Source organism: Siphateles boraxobius, unplaced genomic scaffold (genome assembly GCF_051911475.1).
Source record: "Siphateles boraxobius isolate OS27281-9 unplaced genomic scaffold, OSU_SipBor_1 41, whole genome shotgun sequence".
In the NCBI taxonomy this organism is placed as follows: domain Eukaryota; kingdom Metazoa; phylum Chordata; class Actinopteri; order Cypriniformes; family Leuciscidae; genus Siphateles; species Siphateles boraxobius.
This window is the reverse complement of record NW_027509042.1, coordinates 11,602,462-11,617,069: the sequence shown is the minus strand read 5'-3', so window position 1 is coordinate 11,617,069 and position 14,608 is coordinate 11,602,462. Positions and strand designations below refer to the sequence as shown.

Below are 14,608 nucleotides of genomic sequence, written 5' to 3'. Positions count from 1 at the left end.
GTTGAAAGTGTCATGTTGCCTGATGTTATTGAAATTATAAAGTAATTTAATAGTTTAATGTTTAAGGAGAGGCTTTATATACTTTCTGTGCATAAAACACAGTTTGTTGTTGAACACTGACTGCAGCACTGTGTAATTGGCCACCATGTTTCCATTTTGTATTGCGTTATTGCACAATGATGTAAAAGTGGATAAAATTATAAAGGATAATGGATATTGTAGAATTTCTTCTTTCATCATCCATTGCATCTTGCCTCATCCATGGATTACGGGTTTGCCTGCACACAAACTTTAAAACAGCTGAGAAATTATAGAAGTCATTTATCCAAAAAATTTAAATACAGTATTTTAAAATGTACTTTATTCCTGTGATTTTAAAACTGAATTTTCAGCATCATTACTCCAGTCTTCAGTGCCACATGATCGATCAGAAATCATTCTATCATTCTCATACCTTGAAATTTATTTATTTACTGTTTATTTTTATCTGCCATCAGACTATCTACGACATTGTTGGCATACTACTTCGGTATGGGTTGTCTTGATTTGGACTTAACTGACAGACTGGCATTCTGACACCACAAGCTTCATGCATTGCTTATCTAACCTTACCTTATCTCCACTTCTTTATTTATTTTTTCTATGCAGTTATTCTGCTTATTGTACATAATATACGAGAAGTTTCAGTAGTCCTAAATTCATAATTGTGCCCACACAGTCTGTTTACAATGTCTACCATTGTTACGTCTACCTATATGAAAAAGTTAAGAGACCACTGTAAAACTAGCAGTTTCTCTATTTACTTTTTATTTGAGTAAAATTAACATTTGTTTTGTTCTATAAACTACTGACATTTCTTCCAAATTTAAGTAAAAACGCTGTCAAACAACATGCAGTGTTTTTCAGTGCCTTGAATAATGCAAAGAAAACAAGTTTATATAATTTTTTAACACAATACTAATGTTTTCACTTCAGAAGAGTTCAGCAATCAATATTTGGTGGAATAACCCTTATTTCCAATCACAGCTTTTGTGTGTCTTGGCGTGCTCTCTACCGATCAGTCACATTGCTGTTGGGTGAATTTATGCCACTCCTGGTATAAAGATTCAAGAAGCTCTGCTTTGTTTGATGCCTTGTGACCTTTGTGTCCTTCCTCTCGATCCCATTCCAGAGGTTTTGCAATGGGGTTCAGGTCTGGAGTTTGGGCTGGCCATGACAGGGTCTTGATCTGGTGGTCCTCCATCCACACCTTCATTGGCCTGGCTGTGTTGCATGGAAAATTGTCCTGTGGGGAAAAACAATCCTTCGAGTTGGGGAACAATGTCAGAGCGGAAAGAAGCAAGTTTTCTTCCAGGATAACATGTACAGGGTTTGAGTCGCACGTATGGGCAGATACTCAATATTTAGTGGCTCTGATCTGATCGGAGGCACAAAAAACTTGATCGGGACTTCCCTACTATAAAATATTTTGGTGCCACTTCTTGAAAGTGTCTGTTGATTAAGAAGGCACAGTGTGACTGAATTTGTTCTCTGGTAGGTAATTTTTTTTTTTTTTATAAGTTTAGGCTCAAGCTAAGACTCTGAGGGCCTTTTCATTTTAAGGTAGAATGAGAAACGCAGAAGGCTGTTTAATTAGTTGGACTGAATGAATCCCTCTACACTCTTAAAAATAGAGGTTCTTTATTTGAATTGATGGTTCCATGAAGAAGCTTTAACATCCATGGAACCTTTCCATTGCACAAAAGATTCTTTATAATGGAAATCTCTTTTAGATTTAAAAACTTTTCTTCACACTAAGAAAAAATGGTTCCGAAAATGGTTCTTCTGAGACAACACTGCAAAAAAAAAACTTTTTTGAACCTATTTTTGTAAGATTATAGGGTCGCAAAAAGCCATCTGTACATGGTATTAAATGATAGTACAATCAATATCTCACATTGTGTGTGCAACCTCCACCTCTGGCCTAAGACATATTTATGAGGTGCAGAGGATGCAGGCTGTGGCTGTGGCTTCTTGTTATGAGTTGCTCTTGATTTGATGTTTATGTTCATATTTTCACCATCTTAAATATAATTTGAAGGTTTGTCTGCCAAGCCATAACTTTTTGTTTGCTGATCTACTGTGCGCATGAAGGTACGCAGTTTATTTGCAGGGTCAACCTGTTCAAACAGAGAGGACTATTTTTGGGGACACACAAATTGAGTTCCTGTTTAGCTTCAGGGATAAAACACTTGGAGACATATCAATGATTCGTTAACACTGCAAGGTCTCTGAGATGTCCGCACTCAAGGCAGATGCTTATGTTGGATAAAGAAAAAGGGTTTTCTAAGATAAAAATGATGTTATTAGGTAGCAGCAAAGTCCGTTTGTGAGCACTGCGATTGGAGCATCTCGAGTCAGTGTGGTTTTTCTTTTCTTTTTTTTCTGGAAAATTACTAAAACCTTCATAGCCTTCCTCTGCGACAGTTTCACATTGCTTATTGTTTGTGTTTGAGGGCGGTATCAAGTGTAACTCGTAAAACAATGCAAGTCATTTTTCATGTGCGATATCGGGATCAGGAAAACAATAGAAATGTCTAGAAAGCGAGCGTGTCCCCTCCTTTCCTGGGTTCTGTGAGCAGCAGCGAGATCAAAAGACTTTCTATTGTGCTTCTTGCTGCTCTTTTCAAACGCTTACAACAAAAATATTGCACAGTTCTTATGAAAATCTGTTTACAGTGTGGTAAGGTGTCCTGGGGGATTTTCATATCAACACTTCTTTTCTTCGAGAGTTGAGAGAGGACAGGAGGCAGGAATTCAAGGAATTTTGAGCTTTTGCAGGGTGAGATAGTTCACGCTATTTCAAACGGTTCAGGTTCACCCCAGATCATTGTAAATCTCTGATACAGTTCTAAAATGGATATCTATATCATGGTGGCCCTTTAACAGAGGCCTTGACTGTAGTCTGAAAGTTTTTTTGAAACTTTCTGTAGTGTGAAAGTCATGTTAATCCATTAATGTAATAAAGCAGGCTTTATTAAGTGATTACTTGTCCTAATTATTTACTATTTGTCTTAATTTGTGAGTGTTTACACACATTATGTTTGCTTTATTCAGCAAGAACGCATTGAATTCTTCAAAAGTGACAAAGAAATGTTAAAAAATAACATTATTTAATAATAAATAATTTCAAATAAATGTTCTTTTAACTTTCTGTTCATCAAGAATCCTAAACAAAAATGCATCACAGTTTTCACAAAAATATTAAGCAGCACGACTGTTTTCAATAATAAGAAATGTTTCTTGAACATCAAATTCTAATGATATCTGAAAGGTCTTGTGACACTGAAGACTTGGGTAATGGCTGCTGAAAATTCAACTTTGTCATCACAGAAATAAATAACATTTTAAAAATATATTAAAATAAAAAAACAGTTATTTTAAATTTTAATAATATTACTGTTTTTACTGTGTTTATTGATCAAATCTATTCAGCCTTGCTAAGCATAACTGTTTAGGATACTGTCTATGTAGATTCATGACTTTCTAAAACATCCAGGTTATGAAATGTTCAAACAAACTCTATTTAAAAATCAGTGGATTAGATAAAAACGAAACAAGATGTTTCTTCCATCTTCAGTTGGTTCAAAACAGTATATTTGCGAGAGTTAGTTACTTGTGTTTTTACAACTGAAGATGGTGTTTGGGTTCTTTTAATGTAGTACAGTGATTTTTAAATAAAGAGCATATTTAAACTTGTTTAGGACATTTAAATTTCATATAAATAATGTATTACATTAATTATAAACAGTGTGTGGTAGCTGTTAATTTAATTTTGTGTATTCAAAAGCTCAGGTTTTCAAAGGTTGTATTTTGTTGATGAATCTTTTATACAATTTTCATAGTCTTTGGTCAGTTTGGTCTTGCTACAGTTTGACATGCTTATGTTTTGAGTAATTATCATTGACCAAAATTGAGAAATAACATTCTGCTCCCATGACACTTCTGTCCCACTCAGTTTTTCCATGCACACTAGTTTCTTGTCTTTGGTGTGAAGGCTTGCTTTTTTTGGTGGTCGTTTCAGTCATTTTCTTTCTTTTATACTGTATCTTTGTTAGCTTTAGCAGTGATGCGTTATTGGCTTGTATGTGGGACCATTTGGATTTGTAGGAATTGTGTAGAGAAAGAGCCAATCTGCTTTTCAGAGAGCAACCTTTGTTTCTGTTGACTATACCCGTAAGCCTTATTCTGCTGAGCTGCTTGTTTTCTCTCGGAAGTCTTGTTGGTGGACCATTTCCACATTTGTGTCGCTGGAGGAAATGACCTTAAGAAAGTTCAGTTCCAGTGGTCTTTTTATATGTAGATCTGTGCTTGAATATCCACACGTCCCCGTTCCCAACTGCATTTCTTTGCACATTTCTTCCTAAATTAACTGGGGTTTTCTTTATCGTGGTAATGTGCTGCTCTTCAAATAGTGCAATGTTTGTTATTCCTCATAACAGCTATTGGAACACACACACTTTAAAGAATCTAGAGTATGATATGACCTCGAACTCCAGAGGTGAAATAAAAACAATCACTGATTCCTCATGGGGGTTTGTTTTTAGTGACACACGAATGCACGCCACTCGGCATACCCAACACTTAAATTTAGAACACTTGGTGATTATCTTTGAGTGAGAGAATGCCAAGAAAATTTCGTAAGGAAACACGCCCTGTCTGGCGTGACACGTCATGTCTCCATCTGGTGAAAGCTTACATTAGCTGCGTTTACATGGACCTTTATAATCGGATTGACTGCTCAATCGGACTAAAAAAAACCCTTCATGTAAACCCCTTAATCGATTCCGATTGGAATTTCGATCAGATTGAGAGCGGTGGATTATTCCTTTTGTAGTCCGATCAAGAGAACATGTAAATACTTCATCGGATTGAAAACCAGAACTTAAAGGATTGCGCATGTGCAATGACTTTAAAATGGCGTAATGACGAATGACGCACGAGCTGTTCTTCCTGTTGAATAAAGTGTCATCAAAATGAGAGTCCCGTTATTCTAAAATTCTCTTTCACTCAGCGTCTGTGAAGTGGAGCAGGACATGGTCCCACCAGTCCTTGTTTCAGACTCTCATCCACACACGACTGGTTTTGGGCATGGGGTTTTACTGCGTGATAAATATAAACAGCACGGCAAAATGGTTCATATTCTCATTGTCTCCCAATCATGACCAGAGACGGATAAATATTAAAGGGTTAGTTCACCCAAAAATGAAAATGATGTCATTAATGACTCACCCTCATGTCCCTCAAAGCCCGTAAGACCTCCGTTCATCTTCAGAACACGGTTTAAGATATTTTAGATTTAGTCCGAGAGTTTTCTGTCCCTCCATTGAAAATGTATGAACGGTATACTGTCCTTGTCCAGAAAGAAAATAAAAACATCATCAAAGTAGTCCATGTGACATCAGTGGTTTAGTTAGAATGTTTTGAAGCATCGGAAATACATTTTGGTCCAAAAATTACCAAAACTACGACTTTATTCAGCATTGTATTGTCTTCCGGTTCTGTTGGGGATCCGCGTTCAGTGACGCTGCTGACGTAAGACGCTGCTGACGTGTGTCTGGTGCGCCCGAGCTTCGTTTACAGTCTGAGGGAGACTTACGCTGGAAACAAAACAATCTTCACAAACATGTCTAAGGATTTCCACACAGAGGAAGACTTGCATTTTTTTGCCCAGCCATATTTATTTGAACCCGAATACACGGACGCACTAGATACACGTCAGCAGCGTCTTACGTCATCAGCGTCACTGCGGACTCGTGAACGTGGATCCCCAACAGAACCGGAAGACAATACAATGCTGAATAAAGTCGTAGTTTTGGTAATTTTTGGACCAAAATGTATTTCCGATGCTTCAAAACATTCTTACTAACCCACTGATGTCACATGGACTACTTTGATGATGTCCTTATTTCCTTTCTGGACAAAGACAGTATACCGTTCATACATTTTCAATGGAGGGACAGAAAACTCTCGGACTAAATCTAAAATATCTTAAACTGTGTTCTGAAGATGAACGGAGGTCTTACGGGCTTTGAGGGACATGAGGGTGAGTCATTAAGGACATCATTTTCATTTTTGGGTGAACTAACCCTTTAAGTCTGCTGTTTAAAACAAATAAAGAACCAATAGAGGAGAATAGTTATGAGTGAACAGTGGCAGTATTCGTGCAGTGTGCGCATGTCAAAAAATCAATTCCAATTTGAAGCTTGTGACATATAAACGTGTACATCAATCCAATTACTTTATCGTTCATGTAAACACAGTGTTCAGATTCATCAATCGGATTGATTTCATGCCGATTGAACCAAAGGGTGTCCATGTAAACATAGCTTTTGTAGCAGAGCTAAATCTCAATCACTGTTTATGGACTAATACTGTTAGTATTGACTGATTATTAATGGTATTAAAGACATATGGATCATAGACATTTATTGAAAGAGTTTTAGTTTAGCATTATTGATTGAGTTCCCTTGCTTTGCCTATCTATGTATTGATTTGACTTTTACATTTATAGTGTTGATTTTCATTTATAGTGTTTATATTTAAATTTTTTGAATATGATTGAAAGCACACATTTTTCCCCCTTACCGTTTTGTGAGCCATTGGGGACATAGACAAGTGTAGATGCTAATTTGATGTATGCACTACTGTTCAAAAGTTTGGAGTCAGTATGTTTTCAAATAAATGCTGTTCTTTTGAACTTTCTATTCATCAAAACAAAAATCCTGAAATCCATAAAAATATTTGTAATAACTTTTTTTTTTTAAATATAAATAACTGTTATAATTAAATTATAAAAATAATAGGAAATATTGTTGTTGTTAAAAATTAATAATGATCCCACCATTCAAGCAATTGCCGTTAATTCTTTGATTGCCCGTGCTGTATTAGTGATTTAAAAGCAAGGTGCAAAAGAGAAACTCCAACAGAGTTGACGCTTAAACAGTTTAAAAGAAGTTTGAAGAATTTTTAAAGTCATTTTTCAAGATATTTTGAAAATGTTTGCAGGATGGTTAAAAAAAATACCAAAAACAAAAACTACGCATATAAAATTAGGATTTTTAGAGAAAAAAAAACAGAACTTGCATTTAATTAATTAAAGGGGACGACCTATTATGCAAAATTTACTTATACATGCTGAACATAAATGTGTTGGCAGTGTGTGTACACAGCCACCATATAATTATAAAAATCCACCCACTTCATTTTTTTTATCCCCATAAATCATAAGCAGGGTCTCAGAACAAGCGTTCTGGGCAATGTGACGTCACTGTGTACAGGTCCCGCCCACGACTGCTGATGGACTCTGCGGTATTAGCATAGACCCGCTCTGATCGCCCCGATACTGGTCACGGCAGTAATGAAAGGGCGAGCACACGCTTTATTATAATTCATCAGAGTTGTTTTTTATATATATATATATATATATATATATATATATATATATATATATATAATGTGTGTGTATGTTAGTTTACCATTTTATTAAGCACCTATTACTGGTATTACTGTTAGTTGCAATGAGTGTTTTGTGTAATTTGCTGTGTATGTTGATGATAACGCAAGGGAGAGAGATTTACGGATAAGATTTTAATGGACACTTGTGCTGTGTTTTATTCAGCTCTTACAGTGATTTTCAGGAGTAAAAACGGACACTTCATCTTTTGTGTGATGTACAATAAACTTAATAAAACTTATCAGTTTTGGCCGTCATCCAGATAGGGTCTGCTACAACAGGCTTGTACTAATAATGGATAAAAGCAGAGCCCATCTAACGGAGAGCCTTGGCACTTCCTATTAGCTCCATTGTATATCATCTTGGTTGCAGTTCCATTAGAATACCACTGGAGGTGATCGCGGGCGAGTGCAGAATGAATGGGAGTCTATGGAGCTAGACGGCTAAATGTATCCCTTTCTCCTGCTTGTCGTTGAATCAACGTAGATTTTATTGTTGATTCCGCAAGTTCAATATAGATTATAGTCCAAAAGTCGAATGAACGAGTACTTATGTCCTTTCGATCTCTTACAGGTCAGGTCGTTGTTGGCCGGAACACGATAGCATTCTGCTATTATGTGACGTCATCACATTTTTGAACGGATTTTTAGAATAGATAAGTGAACTTAAAAATGCAATTTTCAGCTGTGTGTATTATCTTAGCCCCCACTTTTGAATGCAACTTTTCAAATTACTTAACAAAAAATCACTTCCTGAGAAAAGTCCCCGGCCCCGCATGGACAGAGACGTGTTATTGCAGCCAGTCCAGAAACCGGAAGTAACCAGACTTCCTAAATTGCCAATTCTCTTCTATTAGAAATTCTCTGATAAGAGCAATACAAAAATGCATGCAACAATATGTATCGTGGATAGTTCACTTTGATGACATGTTTACTGGCATGAGGATGGGGCAACCTGTCAGTCACATGGGATCAGAACAGTAGCAAATCACAGCGATCCTATGATCCAGTCAATTCCTGATGGACAGAATCATGTTCCGCCCTACATTTTCTTTTTCTTGTTCGAGAAGCAGCCGTTTCACAGGTGGGGGGTTAGATTTAAAAACGTTAGATTAATAGCTGCGCAGTACTTGGTAGCCTTGTCCGCCTAAATGAAATATAAATAAACATAAAAAAACTAGTAGGCTATTTGCAGTATATTAAATTGTTTTTGACCTAATTATTTTTGCACTACACGTAAAGGGCAAGAAACTAGTGCAGATGCAATTACATTGATAAAATGACAAAATGTTTCATGAAGTGATATAAAATAACTTAAAATTCTTTCATATCTTTGACTTAATTTAAGATCTACTCTGAAACTGAATTAGTGAATTGTGTTCTCATGGTCATTGTGGCGAACAGGACGGCCGAGGGACGTGAGAGAACGGCGCAAGGCCGGTGGTGCGATTGCTAATGAGCAACAGCTGTGAAGCACACCGGTCTCGCATCTCTCACGGAGGAGCGGAAGCATAAACGAGGAGCGACGACGTTGATGATGGACAGAGGAACAGGCCTGTATTTTAGTTGTGTTTTGTTTTTGTATTTGTATTTTATTTTAGCCAGCAGTCGTCCGCGAGGGGCTGCTGGCATTTATATTTATTTTCGGTAGCCAGCAGTCGTCCGCGAGGGGCTGCTGGTGGTATTTTGGTTTGTTTATTTTATTTTAAATAACGTTTATTTGATTGTTCGCCCGTTCCCGCCTCCTCCTTCCCTTAACTTTGCTACACTGGTGCCGAAACCCGGGAAGATGGAGGAACGCGCTGTCAGAGAGTCCTCGCTGCTGTGGGGAATCCGCGGTGCCATCGAGCATGGTGCGCGAGTCGCCGCCGCACACCGTGGGCCGGAGCCTGCTGCCATCCGCCGGGCAGGGGAGGAGCAGGGAGCGGCGGACTCGCGGCCATGGACGCTCGAGGCGGTGCGCTGGAGTGAGTTGCCGTCCACCGAGGGAGTGTCGAGCCGTCCACCGAGGGCTACCCAGCGTCACCGCCAGGCACCGCGGAGGAGATCGCCCAGCTGGTGGAGGACCATGATGGCAGCGCGTTGTGGGAACCGGACCAAGTTTTTTTTTCTTTTCTTTTTTCTCCCCTCTCTCGATCTGTCGCCCCTCATGCTTCCGTCTCCGTTTCCCTCGGCTTGTCGGTCCATACCCCCCAGGGATCGCCGCCACCTGGGGGGGGGGGGGGGTTGGGGGGAGTAGGCAGAGGCTCGTGGGTACCCCCCCGCCTGTGAGGGGCGATGGGGGTATGTGGCGAACAGGACGGCCGAGGGACGTGAGAGAACGGCGCGAGGCCGTTGGTGCGATTGCTAATGAGCAACACCTGTGAAGCACACCGGTCTCGCATCTCTCACGGAGGAGCGGAAGCATAAAGGAGGAGCGACAATGTTGATGATGGAGAGAGGAACAGGCCTGTATTTTAGTTGTGTTTTGTTTTTGTATTTGTATTTTATTTTAGCCAGCAGTCGTCCGCGAGGGGCTGCTGGCATTTATATTTATTTTTGGTAGCCAGCAGTCGTCCGCGAGGGGCTGCTGGCGGTATTTTGGTTTGTTTATTTTATTTTAAATACAGTTTATTTGATTGTTCACCTGTTCCTGCCTCCTTCTTCCCTGAACTTTGCTACAGTCATCCTTTCACTTGTTGTCACATTTCCTCTCAGTAAACTCAATTTTCTTTTTCTTACCGTCTCTGGCTCATCTTTTTGTTCATTCATGCATCAATCTCCCAGGATGTTCAAAAGTCTATCCCCCAAATTCTTACTTTTAAGCGTTTACAGTGACCAGAATTATTTATAAAATAAGCTAGATTGTGAATTGCTTTTTCTGTGTAACATCCTCATGACCACCCTAATCTGTCTCTGCTTCCTCTCAATAACATGTTTATCTACTTACAGCTGGACACTGTCTGGCACTACTGACCCTCAGCCATGTGCCTGTAATCAGTAATACAGTTAAACATAGGTTCAGAGTTGATTAGAAGGTAAAGTGTTTTTTACACTTTTTACACTTTTTTTTATTACAAAAAATAGTGGGGCCAAGACAAAAGATGGCAAAATATTTAGTGTTCTTTTAATTCCTTATCCATTTTAGTCACAAATCACTGGTCAGGAAATTAGCAAGAATTACACGCATACAGATGCAGACAGCTTTTTACAGAAGGAAGAGTTAGTGTTGTTCCACTCAATGTTGATGGCTTCAAACAGTTCATAAGTAGTTGAAAATGTCTCCCAGTTTGGTTGAGTTTAATATGAGACCAAATATTCACTATAGGGTTCAAATCTGGACTCTGACCAGGCTAAAACATGAGCCTGATGGAATTGTTCTCAAGACACTACCTGGTTGTCTTTGCAATTTGGGCAGAAGCATTGTTGAAAAATAACATCTGACCATTCCTCTTTAGATTACAACTTTTCATTTGTGGGAAGAAAGCCATCCTGCAATATTCTCCTCTACTCCTAAGCATTAAATGGCTTTTTTTTTTTACTTACTTTTTTTAATGTGAAGTAGCTCACCATTACCAGCAGCTAAAAATGCTTCCCACACAATGACACCTCTTCCTCCATGCTTCACTGTGGTTGAGAAGCATTTATTATTATATATCCCACCAGGTTTTTGAACACACCGCTCTGGAGCGTCACCATGCAACTCTTGTTTCATTTTGTTTCATCATTCCACACACAACTTCCATATTCTGCCAAAAACTTCATTCTGTCCTTGATGTTTTTCTGAGAAAGCAATTTTAAGTATTGCATTTGCTTAAAATTTTCTAATTTCCTGACCAATAATTTGTGGTGAAAACAATGAAAAGCTTAGTGTTTAGCCATTTTGGGCTTGGTCCACAATGACCACCGACGCTATTTTTTTTTTTTTTTAATTGTAAATAAATAAATGTATGTGCCTCCAAACTGCATTGCCAAAGTAACAAATGAAAATGTGAGGGGTTTTTAATGTAGTCATTTATGTGACAAAAGATATTATCTGTCAAGAGACTTGACGAATCCTTCCGGTGGCCAGCTTTCCTCTTTTGCCAAGCCAACAGGCGGCGACTCTTCCTTTCCTCTTAAACCATGGAGAATTAGTTCTTCCTCTACTTTGTACAAAATTATACAAGCTGAATTTGTGTAAGTGGTCACACTACGTTTCTGTGTGGCAGTAAAAGCGCACTCTTATGTGTGGAAGGGCGGGAAAAGAAACAGAAGTTAGTTTTGTTTAGCAGCAGCTCTCAGAGAGCCAGAGTCCCTGCAGCCATGTTTGCCAAAGCCCTGTAATATTATTTTTGTCCTCCTGAAATAGGCGTCATGTTGTCCATCATGTTAGGCCTTCACCATGATGAACACTACTCTCCCAGTTTTGAACAAGGCACAGATGTGGTTTGTTTATTGTTCAGTTCCGTCCGTGTGGATTTTGTTTGGTCTGGTTGTTTTTCCACTCTCCTTGCTTATGGATATGTTCTCTGTTAATGCAGAGGCAAATAAGTTTATAGTCAAGCAAATTGTGAAAATTGAACACCTTGTCTTTAGAGTTTCTAGATGATTATTTGTAAGAGCACAGATCTCTGATGGGAGAACCAACATTTGAGTCTCTTTATTTCTGTGCCATTATCTCAGTCAAGGCTTTCTTGAATTACAATTATTTTTTCTACCTTCATATTAGTCATGCTTGCTAAGGCTAATTCAAAACCCCTAACCTTAAACTTTAGGATGTACCTTACATGGCTCCATGTGATCAGAATTGGAATTATCCACCCGGCAGATCCAAAGACTAAATTGCAACTAATGTCTGGTCTGGTGCACTGTTATTTGTTTTCAAATATATGCACTATAAACATAGTGAGATCCTATGCTTGTAAGACTGTACAATATACTTGCTAGGTAAAATTTACATCGTAATAATAATATTTACTTTAGAGTAATTTTAATGTTAATCAATGTCAGTGTCTGAGTTCAGAAATCTTTTAAAAACCTTCTTGTGCGTTCAATGTCTTGTGAAAGTTGTTTTTAATTTTTGTATGGATTTAAATAGCTATATTTTGTACAGCACTTTGGTCAACCAAGGTTGTTTTAAATGTGCTTTAGAAATACAACAAACTTGAAACTTAATCGTGATTAACATTAGAGTTGCTGACCCCAAACATAGAAATGGTGGTAAGGTCAATCTCAACTTAACTTGAGGATTAAATTTTATGATTTAAGTATTCAATATTGGAAGGCATGTATACATATGGAAAACATTGGTGTCTGTGAGATAACAAAGCCTCTTTGTTTGGCTACATCAATATGGGTAAATTACATTACAGATATGTTTTCTTGTGCCCTTTGTAGGAGTGAGAAACGGTATGTGGAGAAATACTGGAAGGAGTTAAGGGTCGGAGACTTCATTCGTCTGCGCTGCAACGAGATTCTGCCGGCGGACGTTCTTCTGCTTAGCAGCAGCGACCCGGACCGCCTCTGTCACATCGAGACGGCCACACTGGACGGCGAAACCAACCTCAAACAGAGGCAGGTGGTGCGCAGCTTTATCGACCTGGTGAGTGTTAAGGACTTTTGAGTGTTTGCTGTGAAAGTTGAGTAAAGAACTGAATAAAGCATCCTGGTGTCAAGAACAGTTAATGTGATGCTGTGTGTATTCAGCTGGTCTGCGTTTGCCCACTGAGATAACTTTAGTCAATTCACACTGTAGTCAAATATTAATTTCCCTTGGCACTGCTCAACCTGTATGCGTTACGTCCTAAGATGTCAATAAGAGAGATCTGAAAACATTTTGGCAAAAGAAATTGTGTATCAAAACCTATTTCAACCCCAGAAAATGATCTTAATCTAACAAAAATGTTCATGCTGCTATTGTTTCATGAAACAAAAGGGACAAAAAATACCTTAAAAATAGTCTTTTGCAACATGAAGAGGAATTGGGTATGGTTCGATACCACTTTTTTATGTCCGATACCACACACACACACACACACACACACACACACACACACACACACACACACACACACACACTAATGTAACCTGTCAAAATCTAGTCAATAGCTGTTTCCATGCAGTTGCGCTTTTATGCACAAAATTGGAATATCGTACAGAGCGTCACAAAAGTGCCTATGCACATCCCGAATGCGTGATTATGTGCTTAAAGAAACATGGTTTCACTGGCAACCCTCAATCCGCAATGAATAATTCATAACAGTTAGTGAACAAAAATAATATATTGTGTGTGTGAAACACCAAAAGTATTACATCTGTCCAACAGTTTACTGAGTTTCAAATTGCATTTAGTGTGTGAATGTCAAGTTGTATTCAGTCCACATCCAATAGAGAGTACCACATCATTCAGAAAGAATCACCAATAAACTCCAGCAAAATAGTCTTTTTAAACAAACTTTAAACAAACTTTAACTGAACTTTGTTCAGATTATGCACAATAATGGGAACATTGGAACATCTTGGAGAGAGCTTTACCATGCTGACTTTTGTAACTGAACGCGACATGCTGTTTGAAGATGCTAAATGGAGAATTACATTTACATTACACAAGAGTTTCCATGAAATTAATGTACTATCTATTCCTCAAATATAGCAATTTAATAGCTTCAGAAGACTTAATGGACAAATGGTGCTTTTGTCCCTTTCTTTTTTAGCTTAACGGTAACAACCATAGGTAACTAACAGTTTCGTTTATGTCTGACAGATCCGAAAAAATACCGATAGAGTATCGGCTGCACCTGAGTACTGCGTATACTGATAATCAGATTGATACATCCCTAGGGTGAATAGATGACAACTATCCTTTTGATCAATTATAAAAACATGAACTCTTTTATTATTCTGGTGATTTAGTGTTCTGATCCCAAATTGCAAATATGTTTTTCATTTCCAGGACTGTGAGTTTGACCCATCAAAATACAACAGCATTATTGAATGTGAGAAGCCCAACAATGACCTCAACAGATTTCGTGGATACATGTAAGTTAAATGCATTATTGCTTTATAAAGGGCATTTACATTATTGCTTAATGTATGGCCCAACCTAATCCTTTGAAGATAATTGCATTAACGATTTAACCCAACAGTCTTAATG

General features: G+C 38.2%; 1 protein-coding gene across 1 annotated transcript in view; it reads left to right on the top strand.

Annotated features, from left to right (window-relative positions):
* The window catches only part of atp10a (ATPase phospholipid transporting 10A), a 56,513-nt gene that overhangs the window by 4,869 nt on the left and 37,036 nt on the right, over nt 1-14,608 (top strand). The window contains exons 2-3 of the mRNA XM_077198422.1: nt 12,853-13,057; nt 14,408-14,493. Coding sequence (XP_077054537.1) covers nt 12,853-13,057; nt 14,408-14,493 — 291 coding nt within the window. The remainder of the gene's footprint in view (nt 1-12,852; nt 13,058-14,407; nt 14,494-14,608) is intronic.